We start from the raw sequence: 20,272 nt of genomic DNA on the forward strand, positions 1-20,272 counted from the left end.
AGATAGAACTTTCTGAAACTTATACAGTGAAAACAATACAGATATATTAAAATTTTCAGTTGTATTCACTGATATTTAGGAACCTTAAAAAGGTGGTATCTGACCATTTCAGTAGTATTGAAATTAAATTCATGACCAGTGTGCTCAAAAAATAAATTTCATTGTTTGGTCAAAGTCATACATATGAAATAAGCAGAACCACAAATGTAATCAATGTACTATATGAAGCAAAGCTTCACATTAGCATTCATACAGACAATTTCTTCTCACTAGTGTAAGTGTTTACATTTCAGGAAATGAAAGAGATTAGCTGGTTGTTTTAAGCTGCACACATTTGCATTGACTCATTCTGGAAAGTTTTTGTCAAGATGAGTATCCACACACTAATTCCTACTACTTATCAGGGTACTCCCCACTTACCAGTAGTAGAAACACTAGCAAAACACTTTGGGGCACATTAACTGTGCTAATGACAACAATAGTTGTCCCCATCTTTGAAACAGAGGATTAATAATAAAAAATAATGAATAAACCATTACGGGATTGCAGGAAAGGATGGAAAACACAAAAATAATGATTCACCTTTTAGCTAAAAAAGTCTGAGGGCAGAGTTCCAGGTAAGCAATTTCTTCTTTAAAAGACACCAAAATAAGTATCCAAACCAGAAGGCAACTTGAAAATAGTCTGTTTGTTTATCCAAACTACATTTAACCTGGTGCAAAGCACAGAGCTGTGTTTCTTGATTCACCTTTGCTCCTAGTTGTAAGCAATGAGGTTGAACATGTGTTCAGGACTGGAACACAGTGCTGTGCTGGGCAGCACCAAAGGCAGGTACAGCCAGAACTGCTGCTTACAAACTTAGTAAAGTATATGAATAAGCCTATTGGTAAGAAAAATGCTAAGCTTTTTAAAATGCATCCTTCAGTTGCTTAGCTATATTTTCTGCCTGAACGTTCCCTCCCACACTGTTAGTGTGTTATTTTAAGGAAAAGAAGAGTATGAGTCTATCCTCCTGACAGTCTGAGACCCAGGCAAGTGGGCAGGATTTCTGGTCTGTAGAGTCTTGTAAGGTGTTTGTACAGTCGTGTTTTTAAGGTCTGGGCTTAAACTGTGCTATTCCATTTGCTAGAGCACTACATTAAATATACCTTTCATGTGGAAGAGCTACAGACCTACCTACCACATGAAGAACTTTTAAGAATAATATACCTAATTTTACCAACCATTGAGGTTTTCACAGGCTGAGTACTGCCAATGGGTTTGAGGCCTATTTCCCCAAACTCTACTCTCCCTAGAACAGAGGTAAAAAGCCTAGGAAGGGTAAGAAAGCAAAAGTGAAGGCAACACATAGGATAACTGGGAAATATTGTAGCCAGTACTGAGCTGTGAGAGGTCTGAAACTAAAAAAGCTCTCACTGGGGAAGGGCAGAAAAATTCACAACCACACTTTTCCTGGAGGATTTATATAGCTGTAGAAACTGAGCCAAATAGTCTGAATTCAACAGCGTTGCCAGTAGCTACAACAGATTTGTTACTTGCTGTAGTTTCCCCACCTAATAATGACCTGGTTGTCCCAGACAGAAATACAGTCCAGCAAAACTGCAAGGTGGGAGGACTTTGGTTAGTTTTAATAAAAACTATTATAGTTTGGGTTGGTTTGTTGTTTGGTTTTTTGTTTGTTTGTTTTGTGGTTTTGTTTTTTTTTAACTATTTCCTGAGCTAAATACAAGAGTCGATAGATGCTGGGTAATGTTTCAAATGAAGGTGTGTAACAAAGCCTCATGATTAAGTATTGCAATAGTATTAGTTGGCCAAAAAGTAATTGCATTTTTTTTTCTGGGTAAATGAAAAGTTAATTTTTCAAGGGAAACAAAACCAATATAGTGTCTGTTTTGTTACCTTTTACCATCTTTCAGGCAACTTCATTAGTCTACACTCAAAAAAGTTCTTCTTTTTGTGGCAGAAAAGAGTTCAAAGAACAACTTGATATCCTCATCAGCAGTGAAGATTGTACCTCACCAGGCATTTTGTAAAGAACAAAGCAAATGGCAGTCTGATGGTGCCAGGTCTGGTGAATTTGGTGGATGTGGTAACACATCCCATCCAAGCTGCAATGAGTGACTTTATTTTATCCTTATTAACTTCAATTGGTCTTCCTGAGCCTGGCATATTTTTAACACCAAAACTTTTGAACCAAAATTGAGCGAACCAAGTCTGACATTGCCATAGTCTTATGGCATCTTCACTATACACATGACATAACTTTTAATGAGCTTGAACAGCATTTTTTCCTTTCAGAAGTAATACAGCAAAATATGATGGAAATGTTCCTTTTGATTTTCCATTTCAAAATTGATGCCAAATAAATAATTGTTGATGAAATTGTGTTTTCTAAAATAAGCTTGAACTGTCAGCTGTCAAGTTACATAATGATTTTGTGACTTAAAATGAAGTTAGTTACATTTCAAGGCATGGTATGTCTGTCTATTAAAAAAAAAAATTACTTTTTGTCCCACCTGATACTTTCATCAGGTAGCAGACTAATCCAGTATCATCCAAACCTGTCCAGTACTAGTTTCTATATGGTAGTAGTTTTGTCCTTAAGAAGCATCACAGTAATAGCTAAAAACAGTCTTTCCTACATTCCACTACAGTAGCACTGGACTACTGCATTGTTGATAGTACAGAAAGAGAATGTAGGTGTGTAAGTGTACCAGCCCTACACTGTTGGTTTTTTTACCTATGCAAATAGTTACAACCTATTACATACAGTCTCAGAAAAGCAAGAACACATTGGAAGAGAAGAGTAATTCAGATAAGAAAAACGTTTTGGAACATGGAGAAGGCTAGAGGAGAGCCCAGGGAGGTGTGTGTGTTGGGAGGACAGCAGGCAGCCTGTATGCAACCAGAGGCAGGAGCAGATCTGGCAACTGATAAAGAAGGTGCTCAAATAAATTGTTTACTCTCAGCAACAGCTTTTAAACTGTGATCTGGCTCTACACGAAGTAGCTACCAGCAGATAGACATACTCAAGTTTTCATTTTTCTTATTAATATGCTCAGGGAAACCTCAGCTTTGCAACCCGGATCACCAAATTACTATTTTATACTTTGGAATCCCCATGCACACCCAGTTTCTAATTCTTGAGTGAGCTTGGAACAGCTAACAGAGAAATCTACCTAAGATAAAGCTACAATATTTTCAAACACTTTTATTTCCCAAACAGAGGCACTGAACAGGCACTTGTAACTTCTGCATGTTCAACGGAACGTGCAAAGTTCAACTTTGACTCAAAATCAAGTTCAACTTCTTGGACAGAGTTTAATAAAAGTTAAAAACAGCACTGAAGACTCACAGAAATTCAAAGTTATTCATATTGAATATTGAATATTGAACTCAGGAAGGATGTCTAAACAATTTGGGGTTTTCTGTTCTAAATCCACTAAAATTATTTTACTGTTTGCCCCACCTTTATCAAGACTTGTTTGCTCTCTTCACCTCTTTCCTATCAAACATTGTCAGGGCTACTTGTGTTTACTTCCTTATTTGCATTCCCTAATGGAGACAAAATGTCCATGCACCCAACAGAGGCGGCAATTTACAAAAACAAAGTCCTAGGTAAAAGCAGCACAACATTATGCAAGATTTTCTCTCTCAAACACTTAGACATCTCTATGTGTCTTCAGCTGAGCAGTTATAACTTGCTGGATGAAGAGCTATTCTGTTTTGCCATAAAACTTACCAACCAGAAATTCATAGGGAAACTTGTCTACCGGACCAGTGGGCCAGATCCAAAACTGAGACACCAGTTCTTCCCAGCATTTAGGACTCAACTATTCTGAACAAAGTGGAAAAACCTCAAAATTTTGTTTATTCGTTGAGCTCCCAAAAGAGAAAAAAAGATGCTTAAACAAGTTGGGATTTGTTTAGGGTTTTGTTGGGTTTTTTGTTTGTTTGTTTTTGTTTTGTTTTTTTTAAAGTTATTAGTCATTATACTTTATTTTACCTATTTAAATATTCTTAATCCTCCTGTTCACAGAGAACATCCCTCACATACACCTTGGGATCTCCACAATATTAAGTACAACATACCTGATTTGGGAAAGACAGGATGAGAATGAGTTAAGCTAAAATACATGGTTTAATAAAATTCCGAAGGGATAAGAATAATAATGACAGCATTATGTTCCTGCCCAGGGTGACAGACTGCAGCTCAGCTTCTGGATTAGGAGGCCACTCAGTAGTGCGTGTGAGCACTTGGAAGGGCAGAAGAGCCTATTGAAGTACGTAATATAGCAAGGCAAGAAGACAAAGTTCTGACATTTATGATTCAAATTTTCTTTTAAACTGCTTCTATTTTTGTAGTAAGTTGTGACTTGGCTAAACAGATAATAGTGAGAAGCAAGCTTATACTTTTGATTTCTTCACTTGTATTAAATTCCTTTGAACAGTGTGGCTTGGCAACCCTACTGTATGAGCCAACACTTTTTTCTGCAGCAGCCCACCACTGAGGTCATCTCAGACACAAAAGAAACCTCATTCTCTGGATTTGTCATTTACTTCAAAGACTATTCATAGGTTACTAGCTAATGATAGGGCAGGGACTATTGGTCTCTGGCCTCATGGCATTTAAAAATTATTCAGAAATAGTGCAGTGCTAGATTCAAATTACTTGTTCATGACACAGAAATACTGGCTTCAAATGTAATTCCTTCTAACTTTATAATCAAAGTATAATGTAAACTACAGTGATAACATGGTACAGTACATTCTCACATTAACATAATTCTGGATAGAAGACCAAAATCTTAGTCCACTGAAGCCAATAAACACCTTGCTAACAATGCTAACATATGCAAGCTTTAGCACATGATATTAGTTTTTTTCTAATACTATTTACAAAATGAAGGTTAGAACTTCTTTCTTCAAAAAGAAATGAAATCTGATAATAATTAATTATTTAAAAAAAAGGTAATTTTGTCTTGTTATTCTTGTCTTGCCTAAAAGACCAGTACACTGGATTTTCCATAATGGCAAAAAATGAGGAGATTGCAAGCATACTTACAGAATCAGTCATATGAGACTTTCCTTAACAATAATTACTGCTACAGGAACACCCAGCAAAGATACAGCAAAAAGCCTGCACCAGTCTGCACATTTAAATGTACTATTATGTACTATAAGCCTTTAGAGGTGTTCTGCCATATCTCCATAAAGCTGCATTTAATAGCTTTATCTTAAGCTGAGGAAAGCAAAGTGGAAGAAAAAAGAGGTAGGCTCAATGTGCATTTGATTTTGGGTTCTTGAATTTGGCAGAGCTCAGCCCAGCCAACTCAATTGCTCCCTTTGAATAGACAAACCCAGAGAATCACTAAAGGGACTGTTCAGAAAAGTCACTCTGTGCAAGCAGCAGGTGATAATTTCTTCCTACACAGGTGGATCTTACTAGGAAAAATAACTGCAAGAACCAAGCACATGATTTTTAAAGAGACTTTAGTAGCTTTGGTAATGAATTCACTTGGGTGAGAGTTTGTATTCTGTAGTAGTTGAACATTTGTCAAGTCAAAGACTGCACAGCTGTAAATCAAAACAGTGCAAACAGGAACAGCTAACATTTAACTTCGTAGTCCCGTTCTTTGACCTTCCCCTGAGTATAGGCTGCTAATCATACAGAACAGCATCTACAAGTAAAATAGGTAATAATTTTTCTTTGCTCAATATTGCCTACCAAGAAGCAATTTTAAAATGAAATTTAAATTACGCTTCATGACTGAAGGTCTGTGTTTTTTTCTAATTGCAGGCCAGGAAAGTGAAATTACTTCTCTGATAAAGGTTTTTTGGTGATGTTTCGTTGGGTTGTTTTGTTTTGTTTTTTCACTTGCACAAAGCTACTGGTTAAAATGAAAAGGTGACAGTATTTGGCTCATGTCAACACATGAAAACGAAATATGAATGTCACAGGAATCAAGAAAGGTCAACCTGCTGGGTGGCAGACCAGTAGCTACTGTTTAGAAACCAGAACAAGCTCCAACAAAGCACCTAAGTCGTAAATATTTACTTCCACCTACTTCAAGCACTGATGCACACAAAGTAAGCCCATGGGGGGAAAAGCTGCATTAAAGGGCAAGTCTGCATCAAAGAAAGCATTAGAAAAAATTTAAATGCTTACAGTAACAATGCACTGGTCTAAAGCCCTTGGTAACCTCCTCATACATCTGAGGGATTTATGAGATCCCTCAGGAACTTAGGCCCTTGTTTTGAAGCTTCGTAAACATTTAGTTAACTGTCACCACCTGCCTGCAGGGTAGCTGGATTTTGCTATGGGAGCAGGGTTCTAAAGAGGTTGCATGACTGGAGGAAAGGGGCAGTGAATGAGGAGTAGAACAGCAAATTTCCTGACACATTCTCTGTTTGCTTAATCTGTGCCAGGTAATACAGGGACACCCCTCTTGTCTCCAAAAATAACAATATATGGCTACACAGCTAACACAATCTGGGACCTGTCTTTTATTCCCAGAAGTGGTACTAGTAGGAAACTGAGGGGCGCTTCTAGCACTCAAAATGATAAAAGATTGTACCACAAACTTGAGAATCTGTGTTTGTAAATTTTGTATTTCTAACAAAATACACTGCTGCTACTGTCACAAGCCTTCAATGCTAACAAGTTTAAATTTTAGAAGAAGCAATTTTACCAGCCCAAAGGCTTCAGAGGGCAGAAGAGACACATCAAAATCAGGTGGATCTAAAGAAACCCATCCACCACACAACTGTTTCAGAGAAAATGGTAAGGAGGTTTTTTATTTGCTTTCTTTAGAAGCATTTACATTTCACATGTTAAACATCTGATCACTCAAGAGGACTAGAGTGGGGATTGGGCCAGATTATCTTAAAAGGTCCCTTCCAACACAACCTATTCTGATTTTCCAAATTAATTGAGAAGATGACATTTTCATTTAATCCAATAGCTTCCTAACGACCATATGACTCATAACTACATAGGACTATTTTCCAACTCTGTATTTGTAAATAGACTTGAAGAATCTTTAATACTTTTTCATTATGAAAAACAGATTTATTTTTTTCTGTAGTTATTCTAACACACAATGATAAGTCCCAACAGCTATGTCAACAGCACTTTCCTGACATACCAACTACAGCATAAATACATTTTTTTCCTGCAAAGCTGTAAAAACTTGTAAGAGAATAAACAAGATTGGAATTAATGCTGTATGAAAGCAGATATGCATGTGTATGAATGCAGTGAGAAACACAGCGGGAGAAGGGTTAAAAGAACAGCAGAGACCAATAATCAAGAGCACCATTTCTAGGACATCTCCCAGGGCACTGATCCATCGAGGAACCTGTTTTTTATTGCATGACAATAATGAAAAAGGGATTAAAGAAATCTTGGGAAACATTGTATTACTTATCACTTACTAAATGTGCTGCTAATTGTGTGGACTGGGTGGAGCGAGAAGTCTTGAGTTACTGATAAGAACCAGAGAGTGGTCTCAAGAACCGGCTAAACCCGACCCCCCGGATTGAGCAAGAACCAGAGAACAACTGAGTCTGCGCACGAGCAAAAGGTTATTAAAGATCACGAAAAGGAGCCCTCCACGACCATCACCAGAAGGTACTGCGCAAGCGCAGTTAGGAGGAGTTTATGGAAATGACTTCCTGGAACTAATCTTAATACGAAGCGGGGATAGATCATGCATTGTATAGGCGTATTGGGAAATCTTATGTATATGTAACATTTTACCGCATATAACCTCGGCGAGCAGCGGCACTCAGCGCACAAGGTCTTAAGAAAAATCTACCTTGCTGCCCACCAGTGAATAAACATACCTACTTTACAATCTTATGGATTGTGGGGTCTGCTTTGTATCCACACGTCAATAAGACCTGCACTCTGAGAAGACTACAGGTTGTCAGTGGCAGATCCTGCTACCTCACACCAGCAGGGTGGCAAAAAGGTTACAGTATAGAACATACAGGGTGATGCATGTGATAACTTGCCAAGAGAACAAAAATACAAAGGAAAAACAGTGGCCTCGGGTTTATGTGACTGAAGGAAGCATAACTCTTAACAGGAAGCACCAACCAGCAATACCTATTGAGACCTGAATTGTATAAGGGACTCAAAATCCCCACACCCAAACCCGAGTTTGTCTGTAGTAAAAAAGACCAGAAACAAGAGGAGGACTTGGAAGCCAGCAGCTCCCGGCCTTTGTGCCACCAACTGCCCACAGTCAGGCCACCGTGGGAACACACATCCAGGTGTTTCTGAGCACGGGAGAGTGACAGTGTCAGTGAAGGAGGCCTATGCAAGGAGGAGCGTGAGCAGGGGGATCAACTTACTTCAAGATTTTGTAAATAAATGTGGTCTCCTTTCATAGTATCCTGCATTCAGCTTGTTAAACTAGGTCTCCCATACAGAAAACAATCCATGTTTATCCATTAATCCATTTCTGCTTTAGCTCTAAAGACTAAGCTGATAGGAATATACATCTTGGAGAAGCGGGGAGGCAGAAAATTATCACTGGTTTCCCAACTGTGTTAATGTTAACTTACTGCATGACGATGAATTTCTCTTTCAGCCGACATACTTTATTTTACACTACAGAACCTGCTGAAAACTTATTTCATAACAAACCTCCAGTTAAAATATATGAGAAAAGAAAATCTCCTTAAGAAACAGTGAATGAGCAGAACATACAGTTTAAGAACTACTTCACCTTTTCACACCTTTTTCCTTGCGAAAAGTGTTAAGATGTCCCCAAATGTTCACAACGTGGACTACTTAGAGACTATCAGAGAACAGGAAGATGACAATAGTCAATATACTAGGATTTTCTTTTTTGAAAATAAGGCTTCTATGTTACTACTTACCTGCATTTCCAGCTTCTCCTTGTATAAATAAAAGCTATTAATCAGCACTCTGAAAAGATGAGTCAAATTACTGGAAGACATACATTGCCAGGTGGCTGGGCACACAGAAGGCAAAGAAGAGAAAATATCTGAGCTCTCATTACAACTGATGGTATTAGGATGACTGATAGCTCTCCCAGCTACAGCACTATCACTGGACTTAAGAGTAACCACTCCAACCCCTAAGATTTAGGGTATGAATGATCCCATATTACTGCATACCAGAGATGAACTGCCAACAAAACATTTAAATAGTAATTATATTATATTGGAAGGACCTGGAGAAAGATAATACAAATCAAAACACAATTTAAAATTCCTGAAATCTAGCAGCGCTTCTTTTGTACGACATGCCAATAATTAAGGTTGCTTCTGAGATCCAATTTAATCCCTAAATTATCAACCCTTAAGATTATATAAATCTTCAAACTTATAAAAAGTCAAGAAGACTATTTTCATCAAGCATGAAAGGTCAGTTTAGTCTAACTTCTTTGACTTTGCACTGAAAAGGTCTAGGAGCATTCAGAGAGTTACTTGCAGCTGGGTGGCAATTAAGAAGCCATAGGTTATCCTGTTTTAGCTGTGATTTGGTGCCTCACTGGCCAATGCTCCAGGTTAGCTGTCCAAAAGTCAGCCATGTTTACTTAAGAGTACTGGCAGTATAAATTGACTCCTTTGATGCTGGCATAGACAGGGACAGGAGTGGGTACATGGTACCAGGTAGTAAAGAGGACTGAACATCCACCAGCTCTGACTCCTTCCCTCATGGCAGTCAATAAGGTTGTTAAACTGACCAAGGCAGTTTCATAGTTGTCTGTTTCTGCCCCATAGCTTCCATTTTCTGCCTACCATATGAGACGGATTGAGATTCTCTGTGTATTTGATTTTTAGGTAACAGCATAAACGCAAATTAGAGAGCAATTTGAAGAGCTTCTCCTGCTTTCCTTCGGGACCAATATTGCTAGTATCAGCAAAGCAAGGACTTGAAGACATGGATATGAAGAGTTACATCATGAGACACAGCACTGACTCAGTTTAAATTTCTGGAAGGACAGGTAGGGAACTGAAAGAAGAAAATATTTATAACTGTGCAAAGAACTGTGATTTGAAAGTGTCAAGTGTCTCCACGCACCCAAGAAAAAACTTGGAGCTGAAAGAAAATACTTCCAGTGTTGGGCTGCAGTTCTTTATTTCTGATTCATATGTATATATATGCATACAATGATATTAAGTATCCTTGTATTGCTTAATCTATAATTTAAGTCAGTATAGGTCTTTTAACACAAAAAAGTGCAACTATTAATTTATATTTTATTTGAGCACTCCAATACACAGTAGAAAAAAATCTGTATATAAAAGACTGTATCTGTGCAATTATATGTACTATATTTCTCTTCCAACAAACTACTGATTTAATAATATTGATATATAATTGTTAGTATAATATAGACTTGCCATATTGTAACATTAAAAAACTTTTCAAAATACATTAATAAGCAAAGATAACCATAAACTGATCTTGCAATTATTTCTGCACCATGGCACTGATGCCCCATTTTGTTTTAACATGACATTTGACTTAAATTCTTTCTGTCTCTGGCTGCCATTCTTAGGCGTACACATTAATCACATTCACATACAACTTTGCTGTTTAGTAATTTTACACAAGGCCTTTAGAATTAAACTCACCTCTGAGCTGACATCCACCGCTAAGCCCACAAATCTCTTATATCCCCAGTTAGGTCTCAAACAGTGCATAAAGATTTGTGTTGAACCTCGGCTTTGTGGTGACTTCTTTAGCAAACACTTCTCTCACCTATAGCATAATGCAAATCATTTGGCTCACTCTAGATGGCTTAAACTACAGGTCTACAGAAGATGTGACTTCATGCTAGTAGATGCTTTTAATAGGTTAGATGTAGGTGGAGTTTAACTAGCATCTGGAAGTTAATACAAATATTAATCTGTACATAAAACATTATCCCCAATATACTAAGTGACAGCAATTTTATAAGGCAGACACAAGCCAAGATTCAAATATATGAGAAACAGTGGAAACTACCAGGTCCTAATTTAGGGCAAGGTTATAGAGCAGCAACAATGGTCAGCAGGACTAGGCCCTTCTCTATGAAAATTAAAAGAAACTGGCAGAAAGATGCGATGCAGCTGGCTAGCTAGTATAATAGACACACTGCACCACCTTTCAGTACAGAGCAAGGCCTGCAGAGGTGCAGATATTTCAGTTGGATGCTGGCAGACAAGAAAGCATCTGGCAAGCTCTTGCCTTTCTGACAATTTTGTCAATCTTCATTACAGTAGCTGAAAGGTGCACACACAGTGATGGACACTCACTTCCTTTCCTGCAGACTGCCTTGCAAATACAAGACACAAATTGACAAAGATGGAAATGTGCAAGCCACAGAACAAAAATATCAATTTTTAAATTGAAGGATGAAATATAATTTTTACTCTCAGTTTAGATCCTACTGAAAAATCAAGGATCACACTGTCCTGCCTTTTGCTTAAACCTTGTTACCCAAGAAACCTTTTGCTTGTCTTCTCTTTAATTAATAATTCTGGACTGGAAGTAGGACTGGAACACACATAAAACAAAGGTGCAAATTATCTTGAGTTGTTGTGTCTGAGGACTTATTTGCAAAGTAAAGAATACACAGATATAATTCTAGAATCTCCTGAAGAGAAGAATAATATTACAGAGGGTATATAACACTATTACTTCTGTTAGGACATCCCAAAAGACCGGTGAGTTAGCAGGTTTGGAAAGTACTGCAGTTATTTTCCAGTGAATAAGGACTTGCAGTGCAACGTCTTCTGTGCCAGTACACAGGACAGCAGCAAACAAGAAATGCTTAGTTTTTTTTTCCTTTTCATGTTTTTACTGCTGTGTTCTATGACACAGAAAAAATGCATTGCAGTACTTTTTTTTTTTAATACTAGATACACTTTGAATAATACTCTGACATCTATTCCTAACAAATGAAGGTGACTCCTAACTGTAGAGGTATACATTTAACTTTCAATTTTTAGTAGAAAATATTAAGTATTTGTTTCACATTCATAGCCTTTACGATTGGAGTTAGGATGTCATCTGAAGACTAACTAATAACCAGGCCCAAAACTCTGCTTCTTTCCATGGCATCAGGATTGGTCCTTTTGGTCTTCTTGAATTGCTGAATGACACAGAAAAATAATAAACCAAACAAAATTAACCCAAATTGCCTATTGCACACCATGATCATGGATGTCCAGGTGATAAAAATCCAAGCAAACCATCTTCTCCAAATGCCTGGCAGTGATGCTTTCTATTTCAGGGTCATGTCAATGCTATAGAACAAAAGCAAAAAAAACCAAACACCAATGACAAACAAAACAAAAAAAACCAAACCAAAACAAACACAGAACAACGACAAAAAAGAAATCAGTGCTACAAAACACATGGGTAGTCATTTCCCCAATCCTCAGCTCCCACAAAATGTTTAACACTAAGCATCCTCATCGCTCATTTACATAAGTAAATACATTGGTGTCAAATACTTCACACACATCCTATCTACTATAATACGAAAAATACACAATTTAATAACATCTGTTACTGTTTTACTAAAATTAATAACATTCCCAGCAATTCCACTTTGAATTAGACACCAGATGTGGAACAATCCACTGGTAGAAAGACACCACAGTGTGGCAAGATATAGGTGCCCCTAAAAACTTTTATAGAAGTACAACTTTGCCATTTAGTGCAAAGCACATGTCATCACATACTTTAGAAGCATTCTTCAGAATAAGAAGTTGTCATCATAAACATTACATCAAATTACAGTTTTCCTCACAGAATACATAACCATTTAAGGCACCTTCAGCATTTATGAATTGTTACAGATCACACTGTGAATTATTTAAAAATTATTTTTTTCTTTTAAAGTAAAAAAAAGTTGAATAAAATACAATATAAAAGAGCATGACAACAGACAAAGGCCTTTGGAATAGATATGAAAAAGGCAACAGAAGCAAACTAAGACCTGGGCAGACTCCAGAGAGGTTTTGTCAGAAAGCATACAGAAGAAAAGTCTGTAAAACTGCTATTATCATTGTGGAGACATTTACATGAGAAATCCTATCTGCTGAAGAAATGACAGTGGAAATGAGTGATACGACCACAGGAAAATTGTCACTTCTGAAGACAGATTCATATTTACACAGAAAAAATAAATAGCAGGAATTAGCATTAATTTGGCCCAAACTGTATTTAAGCTAAGTATAAATTCTCTTCTCATATTGCTTTTTGCTGCCCAGCTTCTCTTTTGAAAATAGGAGAAAAATTGTTCAGGCGACAAAAAGGCCAAAGTCATAAATCAAAAGTTTTTAACTTGTTATTTACTGTCTGTTCTCATAAAAGACAGTTCTCCTTTTGACCCATTACAGAATAAACAGTGACTGAGGGGGGGAAGACGCTTAGCGATGTTATTGTCAACTGCTCCAGGAATCAGCAATTTAGCTTATGGTTCTAGCCTACATATCAGGTATTATACTGTGATAGCCTACCAGAGTACAATTTTATTTTTAAAAAGTGACAAGAAAAAGCTCTGTTCTATTTATGCATCTGCTACATGTATTTCTAATTATTTGCTTCCTTATTAATACTGATATAATATGGATTCTTTCACTGAGGAGTAAGGTTTAATACATGCCATTTCCTGAACAATATTCCACTGTGAGACATCAGTGTATTTCAACACACCAGTCAGATGGTTAGGGACAGCAGAGTCCCCAGTCACTCCTCTCCTCTACACACTGGCCAGGAACACACTCACTGCTGCAATGGGCAGTTCTCCTGACATGGTATTCTGGCAACAAACTGTTAATGCTCCCTGCTACTAACTGCACAGTGAAGGGCTTTCCATTCACATGCTTCAGTTATGGTATCATACAGGAGGAACAGCATGTCAGAGGACTGACAGACTCCCATTTCCAAGGGAACCAGCCCAGCTTTCGAAGTAAGGGACATAAAGATACTGGAGATTTAGTCAGGGAAATAACTATGAAAGAAGCTGAGAAGCACAAAAAGCAATGAGAAGGAAGACTATCAAAAGCATGATCTAGAAAGCAAAGTAAAATATAGGGCTTTTTAATCTCTGAATGAGAATGGCAAGTCTACCACTTTACTTCTAATTAAGGATAATGCATAGGACCATCTTCGCTCATGTTGCATTTTTTCCTGTTTTTCACATAATTTAACCTGAATATCCTCAAGCTAAGAATTCCATCTTGGAAATTCTATGCTTGGAAATGGCCAAGGATACTTTAAATCTATCTGCAATGCAAATATAATAAATCCTGACATCAGTGCTTTTTCTGATTGCATATGTTGAATCAAGTTCCTGAAAATAACTATAAAAGCATTCAGGTCTCCAAAAAGCTTTATGGAGTCTACCCAGCCTCAGTTCCTATCAGCACAGTTGTAAAATAATGTTAAAATGTAATGACAGTATTAGACAAATTCTTACTCCTGCTCCACTGAAGTAATTTCTGGATCATTTGAGAGGCAGCTAGTTCTGGGTAGAAGGAAAAAGACGTAGTAGTAAAGATTTCTTCTGTTTATTTCTTTCTCTTTTTAAATATGACATCAAATTTGGGGGATGTAATAACTAACTGCAGTGAGTATCTTTGACAGCACAAACACATAGATATTACTAAACAGGAATGCAGTGAGCTTAGTGTCTGAAACACAAATTAGTTTGAGTAATAAATTTTTAAGCTACTTCCTTAAGTTGGGGAAGGGGAATGCACTTACAGTGACTTCATACATCAACAATAACCAGTGATGCCTCATGTGAATATTTAGTTCCCCTTTCACTTGCTATGCTGCAGCCTGCACTCTTTAAAATGAAATAACAAGAAAGCAGCTTTCTTCCACAGAGTTTTCATTGTCATATACTACAATGCATTTGAAAATGCTTGAATAGAAGGGATAGAAGCTGTATTTCAAGGTTGGGTGGGCCTCTTTTGTTAAACAAAATATTCAGGTGGTATCAGATAACTGCTTATTCAAATTTACTACTTCTGAGGCAGTCCAACTGCTAGAATCAAAAAGCAGTGGCCAGTGTTTTGTGTATTTCTCTGTGGCCATTTTAAAAACTACTCTCAGTAGAACTGGAAGAATATGTGTACCACAAGAGAAGAAATTTTAGAAAAAAAAATACAACTAAGAGGAGTGGTAAGATGAAATTTCTGAAGAGCATAAGCTAAAGGAGACTGAAAAGAGACTTCAAAAAACATAAATTCTCTGGTTAAAAAAAACTGCAGGGAAATGTCATACTAGAACCAAAAGACACAGCCTCCTTCTCCAGGATCTTGTGTATGACACAAGAGTGAAAAAAAGTGCACCTAAGGTCTGTTCAGTGAGTGAAGGATTGTGCCCTTCCATGTAAGGACTTCCATGGTTTCTTGCACCATGCTGCCTCAGCATGTTATAGTCAAAGCACAAAATGATAAGTTTTAACTATGTGATCATCAGCTGACACCGATTAAGTGACACGGACAATATATTATCAAGTATTAATCCACCAGTCCATCCAATCACTACTAGAAAGACAGGAAAAGTTACCTACCAACCTTAACTGAGAATGAGGTACAATAGCTATCCTTAACTTTGTCAATTGTAAAAAAATAATTCTTAAAAATAACTACCTCCTAAAACATTACGAACCATCTGACATAACGGGTGAAGGGTAGAAAATGTTAAATGAACCATTTTAATGGAGTAAAAAAGTTACTTCAGTCCTTCCCATGACTACAGAAACAATCATCAAAAATAGCAAAAATGTTTTTTATAGTATAAGGATATGATTATTCCTCAGTGAGACCCAACAGTGCAAAAGCAGGCTGCTTATAGTGAAAGGGGAAGTCAATTCACAAATGCAGCAACTTACACGGTAATTGAAACTACGAGCTGACTGCTATACCAAACACATAATAACCTACTGCATTCAATCCATTCCTGTGAACCATGTAAATACAATGCCAGCATCAAGCTGAAAGCTATCTTACTTAGCTGTTTCTGAAGTTTCCCTCAGTTCTTCATCCAGTCTGCATGAGTAAAAGTTATTGATATGAAGAAACAAAGAAGCAAGCAGAGCATAAGAAAGAAGCAGAGCAATAGCAAAGAACTAGTACATGCTTCTAAAATGGGCATCCAGTATTCTGAAGTGACTCTAAAGCTCTGCAGTTCAGTATGATACCATTTATCCTTGCGCCCAACCCACCTTTAATTTGTAACTCCTTCTTTAGCTCATTTGGAGGCAGAAACAAAAGCAGCAGGGATCTGAGGCATGCCCAGTGGACAGAGCTCAAAGCATTTGTTTGCTCTATCAGACAATATTAAACTAGCTGCAGCCTGGGCCAAGTCAAAGACATTTACAGTTGAGTAAGTTTTATTTGCAAGGGAGGCTGATCTCAACAGCTTGAAGGGGAAAGTAAGATTCCACATGATTGTGAAGTCCTCTCTCATTCAGCTGTTGAGGTCACCTGCAGGTGAAAGGCTGCCACACAGATTCACTCCATTATGAGCAGCAGCATGGGCTAGAAAGCAAGTTTTACCTCATTCTTCTCTTAATACACTTCTCTTCATCATACCTTACAAGGTAAGAGTGGGTGAAGGAAGAGAAAAGACGTACATGTTCATACGATACAACAGGCACATTGTATCCCATTTCCATAAAAACTACCAAAAAACCACACACAGCTGAGCTCATAGCATAACTCTATGCATCTTCTACAAGTGGGATTCCTCATGACCATAGTGGTATTTCTGTTCTTGCCAGTGGTCCAATTATGAAGGCAAAAGCTGTATTTTATTTTATTTTGCTACAGGAATCTCTCTCAATTTGCAGCAGAAGGGATGCTATCAGCTGAACACTACTCTTCTCCCTGTGGCATGGGAATAACCACTAAGTGCCTTGAATGCACACACCAACTAAATCTTCGTATCTGACATCTTGAAAATGTTTGCCACCAGTGGGCCACTCCTGTCACTTTTTTTTTTTTCCCCCAGCAAAATCATGATCTCTCATCTGGTTGCTGATTACATACAGTAGGATTTCCCTAAAATTTCTTAAGGTCTAAGTCCTAAAGTTTCTTTGGTACTGGTGCTGTGATCATTTCAGCTTTGGTCTGAAAATGAATGGACTTCCAAAACAGTTTTCAGTCTACAGGGAAGAAAAGATGTGTACCACACAGATGTACGTACTGCTGCTGTAACAGTAGAGACAGAGAAACACACTGAATTATCAGTTTAAGGTCTGTATCAGAGAGAACTATTAAGAAACTAAAATGTTTACAGGAATAAAAAGACGAAGGGAGGGAAGGCAGAAGGGATGAAGGGAGGATTGAAACATTTTAGGGATGTTAAAACAATATGGCCATCTCTTTAACACGTGACTAATGACCTCTGTGATGCATATTCTTAGCATCACTCCACCTCTAAAGAAATAAAAATAGCAAATAAATTTTAGGGCAAGCCCCTACGATCCCTGATTTTTACTGTAATTTATTATTTTCACAAGTGCCACTGCAAGAACTGAGCTTCCTACTTGCTCCCTGAAATTACACTGCAAGTATCAGAGCAACAACCAGCCCAGCGAAGGAAATTATGCTGCTTTCACAACTACTGGGAGGCAGGTGGGAGAACTCCAGCCTGGGCTGAGGAGATCTATGATAGCTCCAAAAGAAGAGTTCTTGATACCTAGTCACTGACAAACCATAAGCAAAAGACAGTCATACTTATGTATTTACTCATCACAATACCTTCTAGTACAGAATGTTTGCCTGTTCAAAATCTAAGACATTGATAAAAAGAATAATCAAAAAAGAACATTCCTGAACAGCATTTCTCTTTAATAATGACCCAAATGAAAATCATAATTGATTTCTAAGGTTTTCAGTTTTGGTACATCATTTCAGTTTTTTGTTTTCAGGTCTGAAAAAAAGCCAGTTGAGGTGACCAATTCAAATCAACTTTCTACAATTTTTTAGTAGGTATATTTCCTTTAGAAATATCTGCATTTTAAAAACCTTTACATGTAAGAAGCAAGAACTGAGGCTGTTTTCAGTATTTCTGCATTAAACCATGAAAATCAACATAAGGAACGGTGAGCTTCTGGACTTTAGGTGGTTTTTATTGAACAATCTTTGAATTACTGTTTCAGTTCAAAGTCTGTATGACTAAAACTTAAAAACATTTTTCCACATATGGAAAAATATAGCATAGGTGATATCCATGGAAGGGTTAAACTCTTTTCCTATTTTCTTTCTGGGTTGCAATTAGTGAGTGAACAGCCTGTTCCAATTTGGATTATATAGTCATAGGGTTGATGAAGGGACTCTTGCGCCTGAAAGTTTTTTCATTTCAACAGCAGTACTATTTGGTCCAGTACAAAACCATCTTCTTCCTGTAAACACTGGTTCTGTTGACAGTATATATTTACTGTGCTTTGTGTTTCAGTTACAGTGTTTTCCTGCTTCTGAGTTTGACAGTGGAATTTTTGTGGAGCAAAACACAAGCTTTTGTAACACTATCAGGATGGGGCTTTCAGTTTTTCTTCCAGATTCTAAACAATTATTATTAGTTTGTAGAAATAGTTTCCACAAATGAGTGAAACAAGTACAATTAGAAGAAGCACACATTTACTGGACACTACTTACTTGACAATACTGTCAGGGATGTGCACATACTCCATTGGAATAATCTCACAAAGCTCTGCCAATGTGTTGACATACTGTATCTTACTGCTGAACTTAGAGCTGAAACACAAAAACATGTTAATTGTCTTTTCCCCAAAATCTTTAATGATATATTAAAATAAAGACATTACTCACGATATTAAATAATTAAGCATTTTGTTATTCAAATTTCAGTTATACAGTTCAGCTGATCATGAGCACGTGAGTTCTAGTGACGCTGAAATCAAGTCTAGACTTTTTGCTGTTTCTTGCTTAGTCTGAATCACAGTATTTAGGACAACATTATAAAATTGTAATGCCTACATACTAGGCAATGTGATTAATTGGAAGGAGATGCATTAAAATTCTGAAAAGAATCAAATCCCCTACAGAATACTTACATGTAAAAAGAGAAGGGAAGACCACATTCACTTAATGTGGTCATGATGAATTAACATCAAGTGATTCTGATGAATTACCACTTATATTTAACTCTGAGTGTAAACCAAACATAAGAAAACTAAACTTCACTTGTTCAGATAAGTGCAGATTTGATTTTGTATGTCATATCTATACTTAATGCAGGGTCTTCTTATGAGGAAATATTTCCTTTGTTTATTTCATCTGTGCTATATGATCCTTTGTGTTTGAGAAATGATCACTCAGAAAAAGGCTAAATTGTTCAGCAAACACACTTGAAAAAAATAAGGCTATTCACTTGTCTAACATGAATTTTATATGTATCAACTTATGAGAAATCTCTCATTTGACTCCTAAAGCAATTTTTCAAGTTTAGCTCTGGTTGTTTTTACATAATCTTTTAACATCAGTAACAGTGACAAATGCACTTTGACCATAAATTTTCTTAAGTGTAGGTTATGAAAACCAGAACAAATTCTTCCTATTTACTGCTGATCTGGGGGTATGACCAAACAATATGAAGCCTCTGAAATTTCTCCGAGCAGAAAGCTAGTGTCCCTCCCCTTACCATACATATATTTTTAATAAGTGAGACAACTTAGATAGGAATGCATGAAGGTACTGTGAATAGCTGTTCAAGCTCATCCATTTTAATTTGCCTCTGTATCAGATTAGCATCACTAGGTACACACACTGGAGCAGGCCAGTGGTCACATTTTAAGGTTCACGAATCACTCACAATAGACCAGTGGAACCCATGATAACATGCAGATAATTCTTAGTATTTTATTCAAAATGTTAATCACAGTCTGCCTCATCTGTACTGCAGTTAAAGTAACTTGGCAAGATGCAAACCAATCAGAACCTTCTAAAGATGGGGTGGAGAAAAAAAATTTTAAATCTTTCAAGGGTTGATTTTTCCACTTGAGGATTCTCCAGGGTCCGCTAGTTCCACCACAGTGTCTGATTTCTGAGTAATTACTTTGTGGCAATCTGTGTACGGGCATCTCAAATATGTTACTGAAACAGGAAGTTCTTTTTTCTTTCAGACTTAAGGGGAGATGTGCTGCCAAGAGTGCTAAACTTTCTTTTATTTAAATATTTCCATCAAATCCCAAGTATCTTTCACAGACATCTGTTTTATTAGAAGTCTAATTTCTTACCGAATACAGCTGAGGTG

At 37.1% G+C, this 20,272-nt stretch overlaps 1 protein-coding gene across 1 annotated transcript in view; it reads right to left on the reverse strand.

Annotated features, from left to right (window-relative positions):
- Positions 1-14,459: 14,459 nt before the first annotated feature.
- The window catches only part of LOC104540307 (protein prune homolog 2), a gene marked incomplete at its 3' end in the record, with an annotated part of 35,696 nt that continues 29,883 nt past the window's right edge, over positions 14,460-20,272 (reverse strand). The window contains exons 8-10 of the mRNA XM_010184078.1: positions 18,655-18,753; positions 16,003-16,041; positions 14,460-14,507 (exon numbers count right to left, since the gene is read on the reverse strand). Coding sequence (XP_010182380.1) covers positions 14,460-14,507; positions 16,003-16,041; positions 18,655-18,753 — 186 coding nt within the window. The remainder of the gene's footprint in view (positions 14,508-16,002; positions 16,042-18,654; positions 18,754-20,272) is intronic.

The sequence above is a fragment of the Mesitornis unicolor genome, unplaced genomic scaffold (assembly GCF_000695765.1).
Source record: "Mesitornis unicolor isolate BGI_N332 unplaced genomic scaffold, ASM69576v1 scaffold5075, whole genome shotgun sequence".
Classification (NCBI taxonomy): Eukaryota; Metazoa; Chordata; class Aves; order Mesitornithiformes; family Mesitornithidae; genus Mesitornis; species Mesitornis unicolor.